We start from the raw sequence: 15145 nt of genomic DNA, 5'->3' as shown, positions 1-15145 counted from the left end.
CCAAGACATGAGAAGTCCAGCCTATGACTCACACACATCTGTGCCCAAGGAGGGTCAGCATGAAAGAAGGGAGTTAACACAGCTCTCACCCAACAGCAGCAAAAGGCTAGATCCTACATTTCACTTTCCCAGCATGGGCTTCTGAAGCAACAGGACAAATCCAAACCTGTGTTTGACATGGGGCTTAGGAATTTCATGCCCCCAAGAAATGAAAGCAAGTCCAGCGGCCCAGGATGTTATTCCTGGAACTGCAAGCCTAAAATCAAGATGCAAGACATCAGAGATCCAAAGGGATGCCATTGCTACAGCACTCCCACACAACTCCCCGCAGAGCTTACAAGAAAAGAGGAGATCCCACCAGGCTCCAAAGCAAAGCAGAAGCTGAAAAGAAGTGAGATTGCCTGGCTGTGAACTGCTTCTCCCAGCACTTACATGCATGTTCAGAAGCAGGACATCACAGCTGCACATGGGAATAGTGCTTGAGGTGAGATTAAAGGCAGACAACAGCATTTGTGGTGGGAATTTATCAGAGAGCTGCAGAGGCCATTGCACCAGGAGCTGAAGAGGGATAATGCAGCTGGCAGAGGCAGGGGTCTCACCAGCCAACACTCCACCCCACCACACCAGGAAAGCAGGGCAGGTTCAGAGATTGCGGCTGGATTCAACCAAGAGCCAAGATCATCAGGTAAGTTCATAGTGATGAGGCAGGTCCAAGGCCAAGCTGGGTAGTCAGTCCACATATCAGGGTCAGGCCCAGCAATTGCCAGGCAGATCCATGGTGACAAGGCAGGGCTAGCATCAGGCTAGAAAAATCAGCCTGTAAGTTGGGATCACCAGGGTCCATAACAGGGAATGGCTGCAGCTGAGCTCATACAACACAGCTCAAACCAAGGCTGAAGGCCCCAGGCAGAGCTTAAATGGATGGAGGGTGTGGATGGAGGCCCCAGGTGAACTTGGCCAGGGCCATTAAGGTCTATTAGTGCACTGAGAGCCGTAGCCCACGATGAGATCAAGATCACTAAGTGAATCAGCCATTCCCCTGCAACAACTGGCCCCAGCTGATGAGAGGGAGGGTGTGGAGCTTCCTCTGCAGCTGCCGGACATATGGACAAAGGCAGCTCTCCCTTCTCCAGCTGTGCCAAGTCACCACCCCAGCCACGGCGCTCATGAGCTGGATGAGTCACATCTCGGCGCTTATCTCCCTCACGGCCAGTCTGGAGGCCTCGTTCTCACCGATGTCCCCAGAAACAGTCTGGGGACTGGTTTATGTTGCATTTAAATGAGGGTTGGTTGTCTGGTGGCCTGGGAATCAGAGCCTGATCCTTTTATCCGGTCTTGGGAATCCTGTCCCCTCAGCAGTCTCCCAAAGCGAGGGCACTGCAGCGTGTCTCGGAGAGGGAGGCAGCTACAGCCAGGCTGACCTGGCAGGGTCAGCTACAGGGCACCCAGATGGGATTCCATCAGCTACCTCTGAGCATCTGCTGGGGAACAAAAGGGAACACCCCTCCCCAGCCTGCAGAAGGTGATCATCTATAATCTTCCTATCAGACACCCTGCTCCCCAAAGATAGCCTGTTCTGTCAATAAGCCCCTTGTGCTGATCAAACACGGCCCTGTTAGGAGTGCAGTGGCTTTGGCAGTCTATTCTGGCCTCTCCACCTCTTCCCTTCAGCCACCTGTCCTGCTGCAGAGTTGCAAAGAAGTTTTCCAAGACCTGGGTGCTTTCTTGTTCTATGCCACGTCTATCCAAGCTGAGGGTGTGCCTGACAAAGCTTTGGAAAGAGCATGTAAATACCACTGCAGCTGTTCAAATAACAAAATAAAACTCAATGATGACAGCATGCTGTACACTTTTCCCTGATTTCATGTTCCTGCCGTTTACTTTTCTTTCATTGCAGCTTCTAGCAGCTGAACATAGTAACCTAAGGGGCAGGAGGGCCGGGCAGAATTCAAGCATCCTTTGTTTGGCAGGGGATGCTTAAATGACTTTTATTCGTGTCTGACTATATGATTTGGTCCCACATCTCTTGAGCGATGGCCCACCACAAAAATGCCACCCATGAACAGAATTCCATCTGCGATACCTTTGTAATACAGCTCACTTGAGGATTTGTGCTCTGGAAAACAAGCCAACCACACTACTTCTGTTACACATGTTGGATGTCAACACAGTCTAAGCCTCACCTCTGAACCAAGCTGAAGTTGAGTCTCTCACAAAAAGCTCAAGAGCTCTAGTTTGTGCTTAAGTCAAAGGACATTTGTTCCTGTCCCTTACATATTGTTGAAGCTGCTTCTCTCCCCTAACCAGAAAGCAGATGTGGCTTCTCTCCCACAAGCAGACATCCTAAAATACTCTAGAGACTGACAAAACCCTAATCTTTCTGAAACCTGGAATGCAGCACCGGGCTCACGTTAACTGCTAGACTGGTATCAAACTTCAAGGGCAGCAGCTCACTGAAGTCTTTTGGACTAGTATAATGTCATTTCACTAGGACACAATGGCAAAAACTGTGAAGCCATGAGATGACAGAAAGCATCTCCCCTGTCAGATGGTAATTCTGCACCCAGAAATTATCTCCCTTACTGTGGTAGCTTGATGCACCTGGACCTGTCCCAAGTGCTGTCAGAAAATGCAGGTGGTCCACCCAACCCTGTGGAGAACAGGCAGCTTGGAAGCACTTTCCACTTTCACTTCCTTCTTCCCTGCCCCTGAACTCCACCACTACCCTCCACCCATGACATCTGCCATCTGCCTCCCTGACTCATCACAGCTTGGGTGGCTTTTCTTCTTGTCAGCAGGAAATGCTTCCTGGCTCGCTCAGCATAGCTAAATCTCCCCTGCAAGCTGCTACTGCTCCTGCCGGAGGATTCCTGTGACATAGCTACAGTGATTAACAGCAGACAGGAAAGCTTAGGACTTAACGAAGCTCAACACAGCATTGTCTGGAGTAGTACTGATGAGGGCAATGTTAATGTTACATCTGCTGAGCTGGAAAATACCTGGTGCTGCTGAAGATGCACTTAAGGGACTCAGCGCTTTCACTTGCATCGTTTCACTTTTCTTATCTTTCTGATCACACAGAAAGAGGAAACTGCATGGGAAAGAGCCTTGATGTGTAAATGTGACAAGGTTGTGCTGCAGATCCTGGTATTTCCTTCCAAGGCATGTGTAGGGCAATAGGCTGGTGGGAATACTGCCTCCCATTCTTTGACAGAGCCAGGGATTATTGCAGCCCCACACTCACTGTCTCTTGCCCTCGTATAACCTGGAGCCTTCCCTTCCCTAGTTGTTTGGAAGTGGATGCTGACAGCTTTGAACTACCTATAAATTGTACATCTCTTATTCTAGACGGCACTGAGAGGTTGGCATGGAGCACAGCCAGTTGTGTCTGCTTTAAAGGTCTATGGAGAGCATCACCCTGCCTTCACCAGTGCTGATTAGGTACGTGACTGCACTAGAAAGAATTGCACCTAACAGCAGCTCAGGGAACTCTGACCTAATCAGAATTTGGGAGGAATAAAATCCACTTCAAGTCTAGGGTTTAACAGTCTTTGGCAACAGCGGAAAAAACCATGAGCTTCTGCACTGCTGTAATTCCAAACACCATTGCCTAGCATCAGAGTGTAAATCCAATAGCCCATAATTATCAGCTACCACTCTAGAACTGATGGCAACTTCATGCTCCTTTACCTGTGGGGAAACCTTGTTACACTCATGTACTTACATTCATCAGAACCTGTAAAAAGAGGGAAAGGTTGTTTTCTCACATATAATCATCTGGCAGATTGCTCTGCCTTTCAATCTGTTTCGTGTTTTAGGGAGGGTGATAAGGAGGAAGGAAGAAGGCAAACAAACACACAGGTTTTGGAGCTGACAGCACAGCATCTGTCTGCGGACAAGCAAGGAGTGTTTCCAGTACAGAAGAGCTTGGCAAGACACAGTCAAAATTTATTTGCTCCAGTGTGGTATGTAGTGAGAAGGAGGGGTCACAGGGGAGACTTCAGGCCCTCGAGCAAGATTCCAGTTCATGCCACTCAGGCTCCTGTGAAAGGAAATGGTTTGCTCTGGGGAGCTGAGCAGGAAGGTTGCTGCAAGGCTCTGGCATCCCTGTCTGCCACCCGCTGCTCAGAGGTCTCGCAGAGGGAGCTGGAAACTTGTTTCTGTCATGGATCATGCACCTCTAACCAGCAGATGGAAGCTCTCCTGGCGAGGCGATGTGATACAGCGTCCTTCCGACAGTGCAGCCGCACCCCGTGCTGCAAAACGGGGCACAGAACGGGCAGGGGCGTTTCTGCAGAGCGTCAGCTCACCCTGTGCTGAGGCAAAGGCTCCTGGAGCAATAGAACAGTACAAATAATGGGACAGATCACAACATTTACTGGAGGGAACTGCTTTGGAACACTGAAGTGCTTACACAGTGAGGGGAGGACCCCTCACTCCCTCAGGATCTCAGGTACAAGGAATTTTTCAGATTTCATTTTCACTCAGGGGTAGGAAGTGCAAGCTAACACTTCAAAGGTGTCCAAGTGTCTCCGTTTCACTGAATCCACTGGTACTTGGAGAACTAAATACCACTGAGATCCTGCCCCTCTGCCCTGTTTGTGTTTGGTAAAGAGCCAGTTACCCTAAGCATGTACTTTTACAAGGACTGGAGGTAACAGCTGATGCTTTTAAATTCGTAGCACAACTGACAACTGCAGGACTCCTAGAGTCAATAGGGAAAGGTATTTTGCTTCTGGAACATGGGGAGGAGTCACAGTCGTTTCTCATCAGGTATCTTCCTCTCAGATGAACTGAAATTTTGGATCTCGGATGCCTGAGGCTGGGGATCCTCATCCCTTAGATATCTAATGTAGCATTAGCACAACTGGGAATCAGACCACTGAATTGCTGTTAGAAGAGTTGCGTAGAGGAATTCAGCAGACACGATTGTTAGGAGAGGGGACAGCCCCCCTAAAGCAAAACGCAATATTCATCCAGACACAGAAGAGCCACCAAGAGAAATCCATGCACAGCATCCTGCCTTGGATCTGACTTGCAGGTGACGTGACAGCCAGCAGCACCTTTGGCTTTTCTGCTGATGCTACTACGGACATCTGCAGCGATGCCTCAAGAGGTCAGCACTGTAACATCAGCAGGAACCTCTTTTTCAAGCCACGAAGCACACATTTCTGAACAGAACATCCTAGGAAGCCAATTGCCCAAGACGTTGGAAGGCCATTTTCCCTAGAGCAGCAACCAAAATCAGCCTCTGAGCTAAGCAGTGGGCATGTTACAGAAAACATCCTCTGGGGCTGCTAGGGCAGTGCCATTCTCCAGCTCACTACTCAAATCGAACACAGCCAGCTAGAGACATCAGTTCCTTGACCTCCATCATCGTTACCTACTTCAGTTTGTCTGAGGCATCTAACCTCTCCTGTCTCCCCTACAAAGCAGCTGCCCAAGCAAGCCACGTTAGGCAGTCAACACAACCAGCCAAAGCCAGGAGCCCAAACTTCTTAAATACTTAATGGGGGGAGGCAGTCACCTCCAGAGTACCGTTCAGGGAATCCCTGGACCCAGCTTCATGAACCTCTTCAACCAGCACAAGCTAGCACTGCAGTCAAGAATTCGCTGTGTTTGTGTGGTTGCATTGTGAAAAGGTTTTAACTAGCTAAAAACCCAGCTGGTCTGGACCCAGACCAGTGCCCTCTGCAGCTGTGTGACCCCCTGAGCCAGCACTAGGGCGGGATGACAAGGGTGCTGGAAAAAGTTAGAAATGGAGAGAAGGCAGGACTGCCCCTCTCTGTGGTATGGCTAGTCTGTGCTGGTTGGAAGAGGTCATGAAACTGCTTAGGCTAAACTCCTGAGGGAAGCCAGTCTTCTAACTGGGAGCTAACCCAGAAGGTGTGAGTGCTTTCTCCACTGCTGCACTTGGTTCTGCAAGGGCCAAGCAGCTCTATAATCTGGTTGTTTTGCTTTCTCTCCCCAAGCCAAAGCAAGAAGCAGAAAGGATGACGCAGAATTGCTCCCTGCACTGTTTGCTAAGCAGCTTGGTGACCATGGTTGAAATCCTCCACAGACACTGCTCCCCATGGAGCAGTGCTGCTCTCTCAAATTCAAATTCTCTTACTCAAATTTCACTCTCAGAGAGGGGCCCAACACTGTTTCCAGTTATATCAGTGTAATCTCCTAGAAGTCTGTGTGGCTTAACAGAATTTGAATCCCAGCACCTTTAATCTCAGTATTAAACCTCTCCTCTTGTCCTTCTGTCAGTCTATGCTTTCTTGGTTTCATCCCTTTCTACAGTTTGGGCAAAAATTCTATTATCTGAGGTGTTGATTCATCTTTCTGACAAACCTGGCACAAATTAGCAGAGTTTCTGTTAGTCATTAGTCTGTGTGTCCTTCCAACAGTCCCTCAGAGACAGGAAAGCACTTGAAATCTTTTTGCAGATATGGAAGCTGAAACATAAATATACAATAGTCCAGATCCATAAAGGTACTGAGGTTTCTAACTTCCATGCATGCTTTGACATGAATAAGGCATTAGCCCAAATGCATGTGGCTAAGAGCACAAAAAAAGGCAGAGGACACTGACTCCAGCTCTTCTGAACTCAACTCTCTCTTTTGTCATCTGTCCTCTAAGGTTTTTTCCTCCTTGTGCATTAAAAGGTGGGAATGCTCTGGAGCTCAGTGTGTTCATCTTCTACATTCGAGCGGGTTTTATGCTTGGATTTTGCTGAACTAGAATCAGGACATTTCCGGGCCCCGTGCTCTAGCAATAAAATCATAGAACAAGCTTTTCCAGCCGATTTTTTGGGGATATTTTCCCTTCTTTTTAAGTTGTTCCAGTTGTACATACTGTCCTGGCCACATTCCTAGAGTATGCACTGACAACTGTTTCATAGCTGAGATCCTCAGACCCGGATGAGCCAAGATACACATACACACACACGCACAGGCACACACAAAGGAGACAGCAGAAGGCACTAAAAATAACTCAGCTAATTGAACAGCCGTCGGACTCAAGATGCAGCAGTCATTCCAAAGCCCTTTCCTGGAGAGGGACTCACACTGCTGTGCACCAAGGGAGGAGGGTGCTCTCGAAAGGCGGGGGGAGGGAGGATTTAAGCACATTTCCCCTTGTGCACGCAGCCGGTGGTAGGGAAATACTGCCTTTTGCAACCCCTGAGTCACATGGAGTGGGGAGCTCGCCCCTGCTGAACAGGGTGGGGTGCATGGGAAGGGTTATACCACATCACTTGGGGATTTGACAGCTCTGGGAAGGGTCCTCCTGCTTATTAGTTGGCTGAGGCAAGAGCAATCCCAGAAGTGCCACTTTTGGCAGAGCCTAGGGATCCAGGGGAAGCTGCACAGCTGGCGTTGCGGAGCTTGCGGACAGCATTTTGCATCTAGAGGTTTCTGGCTGGGACTGCTTCCTCACGGCTGGGCTGCACGCACTCCTCAGCCCAGCCCCTATCAGTGCAGCTGCGACGTGATCCCTGGAATGAAGGGGTAGCTTCTCAGGGGTTTATATGCTCCTTGGCAGAAAGGCTTTATGTTTTCAGAGCAGCAACAGAAAATCAGGGTTTGCCTTTCTCTGCTTTGACACAAACACACCTTTTCTCTGATGCTCACACTGGTTTATTTATTCTCTCCCCACCAACACCACCATCATACAGCTGTTTGACTGTTCCCAAATACTAACAGTCCTAAGAGAGCTGTGTGTACAGTGCCTCTTTTCCCTGCCAGCTTTTACTAGGAAACAGTCTTCCCACCTGCTTCATGAAAAAATTAAATGGACTTGATGCAGCTTCTTCTCCAGCTGCATGTGGTTAACTTACATCCCAAAAGCAAACATTGTGCCTAATGTACTTTGACAGGGGCATCGCGGTATAAAAGTGGGTCAGTCCAGTGCTGACACCCTGAAGCTTCCTTCACTTCAGAGCACTTGTGCTTTAAGCTCCTACCGAGTTACAGACTTAAAATTGTGGGTCTGGCATAGAGCCACCAAGCATGAACCACCTTCCTCATCTACGAGGTTTACAGATGCCATATTTAGGATGGAGAAAGGGCAGATTCTAACTCCTTGGGGTCGGGTAGTGAGATACAGCCAGTTCAGGAGAATAGCCATTGTCTGGGCATTTCCCTCTTTTCATCTCAGTGTAGCATTAATATGTCCTGTGTTATCCTTAGAGCTGCACACAACTCACTGAGCAATGCAGTCCCTTCGGTTTGATCCATTCACAGCCTTGCTGGTGTCCTAATGTCACAAATCTGAATGCCAAGCTTCAGAGTGTATTCCAAATCTGCAGCAACAAGGTTATACATGCAAGCTGGTAAGAGCCAGTGTCCTGAGTTGTCAGAGCTCCTCAGGACCCTGTCTGTCCCCACTACAAAATCCTGTGCTATCCAAAGTGAAGAACAAGGCATCTGGAGTGCAGGACTTTTGTAAGCTCTCCACTTCCTTTGATGAAGGGGTCTCTAACCTCACCCTTCTACATATTTGTTGTACATCTCTGATCTGAAATGAGCCAAAAGGCACCTGTGCAACAGTACATACCCTTTCACCAAGTGGTACCTCCTCTGCAAGCCTACAGAAATCCCATTTCCTAGCATACGTGATGCATCAGGACTGATCATTGTGAGTACACAGACTCACAGCTCATCCAGTTCAATACTGTTGCAAGAGGCAACAATGACTCTGAACCCTTTCCTGCTCTCATGGTACACAACGTGCAGGGACTGGAACCTGAAAGACTTCATGGACTCCACCTTTTCGTAGTGTCAACTAAGCCAAACACAGGAGACCATTAATCAGTGTCTTGAGAAAGAGGTTGCCATCAGCATACAAAAAGACAAGAGGAAGCAGCATCTTACCATGTGATAGTTAATCATTTCCTGCAGACTATCTCCAAATTTGTCGAGGCACTCCTGCAAGAAAAGGTAAAGAGAACTGGCAGTGAGTAGAAGCAGCTGCCCTTCATTCCCAGGGGTTCAACAGCTGAGAGACACTCTCATCAAGCGACTGAAGAGCCGCTCTGCCATTTGGCAAGAAGGCATTCCAGAAATGTCTGACACTGAAGCCATAGGCTCCCTGTGCCTTCCACTTTAGTGCCGAAATCAGCATGTCAGTTGTCGCTTGTGTAGGCTGGTTACCCGTGTTTCCTAAATAACTGGTGCTTACTGACCTAGATTCCAACAACCTTGCCAGCACTGTGGCTTCTTAGAAGTCCAGCTCTCACTGCAAACAATGAATCGCACTCTTACCTTCCAGCATTGCATTATCAAATGGTCTCTACATTCCTCCAAAAATAAAATCTCATACTAAGTGTCTACTTAAACAGTATAAGGATCTTGGATATATGGTCCATTCACAGCATCAGGAAGCTGAACACTCCCCAAGCCCTCGCTGTGTCCCATGCTCCATCCCACAGGATGACTTACCGAAATCATTTCATCCTTCTTGCACTGCTGCGACAAGTCCCGGACTCCACTGACAAAGTGCTTGTTGGTGGTGATGTAGGCTTTGCCTGCTTCAATCATCCCACTGCATAGCTTTACCAGCTGCACAAGGAGAGAGGTGTGAGCAGATAGGCAGCTGATCACATCAAAATGAATTGCAAACAGGCTGGTTTAAATCCTCACCAGCACCACGGCCCAAGAGCTTTAGAACAGGATGGCATTCACGTTCCTGGTGTGGCTATGTTAGCAACCCTCACTGCACATGGCAGGAGCAGGGATGCAAATTGTACTTCTCAGGGTGTGTCATGCTGTTGGCATTTTGCTTGTTATCCCCTGAGGACAGATGAATCCAGGCAGCCCTTTTTTTTTCCAGTGGGTTTCTACTGTTCACTCTATCCTGAAGCTTCAGGACTGCAATAAAAGGAACCTCATCACACAGGTTGACTGGGGAGAGGTAAGACTCCTTGGTGCTGGGTGGAAGGGATAAACTGTGTAGAATCTCCCTGCTGGGAGCGTGCTGCTCTTTGGGACTGTGGAGTCTCTGAGTCCAGCTAGCTGCTCTGTATACTTGTAGAGACTTCTCTTGCTCTTACCTTGGAATGAAGGAGAGCCAGCATTCAGCAGCCTGACATTTTTGTATCGTGTTTTCCTTAAACCAACTGACCAGGACTGCTTAAGCCATGTCTGCTGTGTGCAGCCAGTGTGGTCCCTCACACCCAGGTTAAATCATTAAGACTGTAGATAACTATGAATCAACTCCCACAATTCTGCAGCCCAAGAAAACTTTGCTGGTGCACTGTGAGGGATTACAGAATGTATCTCTGGACTGCCTGTGACTTAGCACAGTCTTTCTGATGGACCTGGAAAGAGCATTGTTTGGAGAAACGTTAACAACTTTAAGCAAGCTACACACACTCTGATTCTGATCAGCAGCCTTGTTATAGTGAAGTTACCCGTGAAGTTAACTGGAACTTGCAGTAAAATGGGGTAGTTTCCTCACTTAGGAATTAGTTTGCTGCAGCACAGGCATACATCTCTACACAGGCTTTATTAACTTTTGATAATTAAACAGCTGCAGGGAGCATTCACAGACTTCCTAGCTACAGCAAACTGCCTTAGCATGCCTGGAACTGGCTGTAAAGACCAACATTAGCTTAGCCAGAATTCCTGGCCATTAGCCTATCTCTTTTCAGCCAAAGCTCCTTGTAAAAGGTTATGTTAAGATAAATCCATAAACCAAAAACCTAAGAGATTTGCAACAGTAACAGCTGGCCACTAAGCAGAATTTTTTATTTTTTGGCTTTTTTTTGTTGTTTTAAATCATCACTGTTCTAGGCTTTTTAACTAAGTGAAAGACTTTATCTGCTGATAATGAACAACACTTGGAACTGAAGTTTCCCATTCTCAAAATCCAGGAGCTTTTTAGGGATATTGATCTTACTAATGAAAAATAGCTTTAGAAATCTTTCCCTGTCAACCAGCCTCACCTGGCTGGGCATGAGTACATCTCAAGTTTGACTTGAGGTCAAAGCCCCACTGAAGCATGGTGTGCTGGTTTGGGGCCTGGTGCTTGTTCTAATTATGCAGCCACAAGCCTTTGGGGTCTGATCCATACGCATGCATTGCAGGACAAGTTTACTTGCCTCTGCCTGCAGTTCTGTAAAAATATATGAGTGTATCTGAATGTATAAATATATATATAGTCACATGTGGTATATCTGTGTATACACAGTATATACAGTTTTCACTCTTTCACACTCACATCCCCTCCTGTCCACACAATTTGACAGAACAGCACTGGACGCTTGCAGACTCGTACTATCCCATCCAAGCCCAGAGAAGAAAAGCAAACAGATGCAGTTCCTGTCACATCTGGAGGCCAGACGTACACTAGGGCTTTGGACAGATCCCCTGGAAAGGAAATCCAGCCTATTCTGCAACGTGGCGGTTTCTAGCATGCCTCTGTGCAAACCCTTGTGGCCAAGGCTGTGTTACTAGTAGCTGAAGGCCATTCAGCCCAAGCACACTCCCAAGGGGAGCAATGATGCCTTTGCAGATGGAGCATAGGGCAGAATGAAGGATATCTCTTTGAAACAGCGATCAAGCCCAAATCTCTGGTGTCCCCTTGGATGAATCATTTACACTGCCCTTTACTTTCATTTTAAACAGGTGTTAAAAGCCTAATCATTTATAAACTAAGTGCTCAGGGGCACAGTAAAAGGCAGAGAAACAGCTAGTCCTTGCCAGCTTGCTGCTCTTTAAGAACTAGTCGTGCCAGCTATTTGGGTACCACTGAACAACATTTACACCAAGCCCTAGGAAAGCTGCTGATTTATTAGAAATGAGGGTGATTCAATCTTGTCCAAAGTTACCCTCACAGAAACTAATTTGAACTTCAGTAGCTTTTCACATGCAAGCTCCAGCCTCGCTTGCCCCGCACCCAGGCCTGATAAGCCCGTTGCTGACAGTGACTGAGCCAGCATTTTGCACCACCGGTCATCTCTGCAGCAGACAGGGGAGATGATGCATGCAAACAGAATGAAATGTCCACCCACTTTGCGCTACCAGAACATCACCCCATAACTGCTGCCAGGCAAAGACCAAAATTGCATGAGACTATTGTTTTAATGCAGTCCTCACCCAAAGGATCTCAAATCAATCTGCAATAAAGCACTGAACAATAAAAAACTGAGAGTCCTGAACAGCTCTTGTACTTCCAGCCCACCCTCCTCGCTCCAGGATTGTTCGTGACACACCAAGCTGTCTAACTCCAAGGAGCACTGACAGCAGTAGCGCTAGAATCAGAGCAAGTTTCACCCCAAGCTTTGTCTTTAGAGCCTTAGCTTAGAGAAAAACAGATGACCTAAATCCCTTTGCAGCTTTCACCAGTGAGACTAGTGAACTTGTGCAGATAACCGTTTCGAGCAGCTTGATTAGTAAATAGGTTTTATAGGACACAGCTTTGCCTAGGGCTTGTGACTTCAACAAAGCCCATTTCTCCATCAAATGCAGGAGTTTCATCCCTTGCTAGCTTTGGGAAATCTCACAGATAAAAAGCCAACAGCTCTTCTAGCTCGTCTTCTTCTTCATTTCTCTCTGTTCTCATTTAGAAACCTTGGCTGATGTCTCAGACATTAGGAGGAGCGAGGGTGGAAAAGCCACCTTCCATCATAAAGCCTCTGACTTAGATCCAAACTACCAACAAGAATCACCAGCATAAATGCAAAATGGCCAAAATGGTCCCTGAGAGGATATTTCCAGTGTCAGATTATAGCTGTGGCACACAGCCTGGCTGAACATCAGACAGTGGCCACCATCATCAGTCTGAATCTGGCCCCTCGTTGACCTGCAAGTGTCTCCTTACACCCCTGAGCTGACACAGTGATGCCTACGCTGTGTGGACATGTCATGGCTCCTACCCCACCAGCTTCATATCACAAGCCAGCTGGTGGAGAGGGGAAACAGCACCAAAATAACTTGCCACAGCAGGAGAAGTGTCAGCCCCCTGAGATCCAGGACCAGAACAAGGAGGCCATCATTCAGCATTAGGAGCCTGTCTGGACCTCTTGTCCTAACAACTTTGGCAGTCACAAAGGAGCCTTGACAGGTACCTGTCAGTAGAGGGAGACATGGTCCTACTGACAAGCCTAGTGTATTCTGCATTAGTTTCCTGACAGCCTGAGATGGGCTCACTTTTTAGAGGAGGCTGGTGGGGCCATATTCCTAAGCAGGAACTAGTCAGTCCCTCTTCAAACCAATGCGCGAAGCTGCCCCATCTTACCTTGTCAAGCTTTGCCTCTATCTCCACCACATCTGTTTCCACTTCATCAATGGTTGCCCTGCAATGACAACAGCAAAAAGAAATCATTCATTGATTGGTTTTGCTGATTGGGAAAGAAGCCAGGAAGTCTCAGGTGAGTAAAGATCAGAGGGACTAAGGTATGTGTGCTGGTGGTGGACAGGAGGAGGGATCCACACGTCCCACTTTGGAGTTTTCTGCTGCTGTGTAAGCTTAGGACTGACTTACTCAGGATAAGGATCACACCTCATCAGGAATTAACTCCACATGGCTGGAAAAAGAGATGGAGATTATGCTATCTTCTGTCAGTGTCATGGAGAAATTCAGATGTGCTGTGGCAGTCATACACAGCAAACTCATTCAGTGACCCTGTTACTTGGTGGTAATGCTAAGTGACACAGAAATAACCATTGTTACACCTTAGCCATCCATTCACATCAGGCACAAATTGCCTGCTTCAGTACCACCAAAACCCATTTTCTAGGCTATAACTGTGCCTAAAGTACAGCCACATGGTGAACTACGTCCTTTGAACCTTAGGAACCATCACTTAAGCAGAAACACATCTTGATCCTTTTGTCGTTGAATACCGTAAGTCTCTTTCACACACATGGGGCTTTGCTTGCATACGGATAAATCTGCTCCATGATTATCGGATCTGTTTTCTTTCCACGTCACTGGACAGATGTGACAGTAAGAGGCTATTAGAATCCAGCTGCAAAGGTCACCAGGCCTCCCTCACAAAGTGAAATAGTAACATGACATCAGCCATTTGCAAGAGGCATTCCCAGACTGAGGCATGTGGTATGAAACGACTTTTTTGAGGCCAGAATCCAACAGTAAGCACTGTAAACCTGAGAGCATTCCTTTGCAGAGCTGCTCACTGCTGTATGATGTCTATAGTTGGACAGTTGTTTCTTTAACCACACACCTGGAAATGTGGTAAGCCTCACACCACCCTTATGCACCAAGGATATGCAATCCAAATTTCACTGCAAGGAGCTTCTTAAGTTTGTGGGCTTGTAATTTAAAAGGTTGGTTCCTGAAATATTACACTCAGGCTTTAAAAAATCCAGCACTGAACGTGTGCCAGCTGAAAGAACAGTAGGGGAGAGATGTGACTTAGAGCCCCACGAATCAATACTGCTATCTCAGCAAAAGGACAGGACGCCCACAAACCAAAGGGACCAGCAAAAGTGCTGAAGGAACCATTAGAGTATGTGGTAACTCTGTGCCTCTGAGGCTTTTGGTGTCTTCAGTGAATTAGTGAATGATGAAGACAGTGACTGTCTTCACCAAGGGACAGGCTTCTAAGAGCAGGAAGGATAAATTTAACAAGAAAGCCCAAAAGGTCACAAAGCTGGGGGATTAATCTAAATTTCTGCCATGCTGAGGAAGGGTTCCGGCCAACAGCATGGTACTTATATGTACCTTACAAAGATTACACATAACCAAAGTAGCACAGCACACTCAGTGACATCTATCCTAAGCATTCTTCAATGGGAAAGATGCGTAATACCTCACACAGGTGAGGGCAGTCCCCATCTGTAAGCTATGAGACAGCCAACATTTGCTGTGGCCTCAAAGACTCTGGGTCTAACAACTGTCTTGTTGAATCTAAATTGGCTGCATATTCAAGAACCGTGATGTAACAGCTGTAACTTTCCTTCAGAGACTCCTGTCCTCCCCTTCCACTGCTCTCCTGCTCCCAGATGATATTACTTACAAGCAGAGGAGTGTCTCCTCCATCAATGTCCCTTTCCATTAAAAATTCCTTCTAGCCTGTGGTTTGACCATGCTGCTCCCAGCCAGGGAGGGCAGAAGGGGGATGCTGGCCATTGACAGGCCACTTGTGACTCCACTGCTGCCCTTTCCTCATCTGGTTTCTTTTAACAAGTGA

General features: G+C 47.5%; 1 protein-coding gene across 5 annotated transcripts in view; it reads right to left on the bottom strand.

Annotated features, from left to right (window-relative positions):
• The window catches only part of ACAP3 (ArfGAP with coiled-coil, ankyrin repeat and PH domains 3), a 100090-nt gene that overhangs the window by 44110 nt on the left and 40835 nt on the right, over positions 1-15145 (bottom strand). For all 5 annotated transcript variants that reach the window (XM_074892770.1, XM_074892768.1, XM_074892773.1 and 2 more), the window contains exons 2-4: positions 13228-13285; positions 9429-9548; positions 8862-8915 (exon numbers count right to left, since the gene is read on the bottom strand). In XM_074892770.1, the coding sequence (XP_074748871.1) occupies positions 8862-8915; positions 9429-9548; positions 13228-13285 (232 nt within the window). The remainder of the gene's footprint in view (positions 1-8861; positions 8916-9428; positions 9549-13227; positions 13286-15145) is intronic.

This window comes from Strix uralensis, chromosome 23 (genome assembly GCF_047716275.1).
Source record: "Strix uralensis isolate ZFMK-TIS-50842 chromosome 23, bStrUra1, whole genome shotgun sequence".
NCBI lineage: Eukaryota > Metazoa > Chordata > Aves > Strigiformes > Strigidae > Strix > Strix uralensis.
This window is presented reverse-complemented; position numbering and strand designations above follow the sequence as displayed.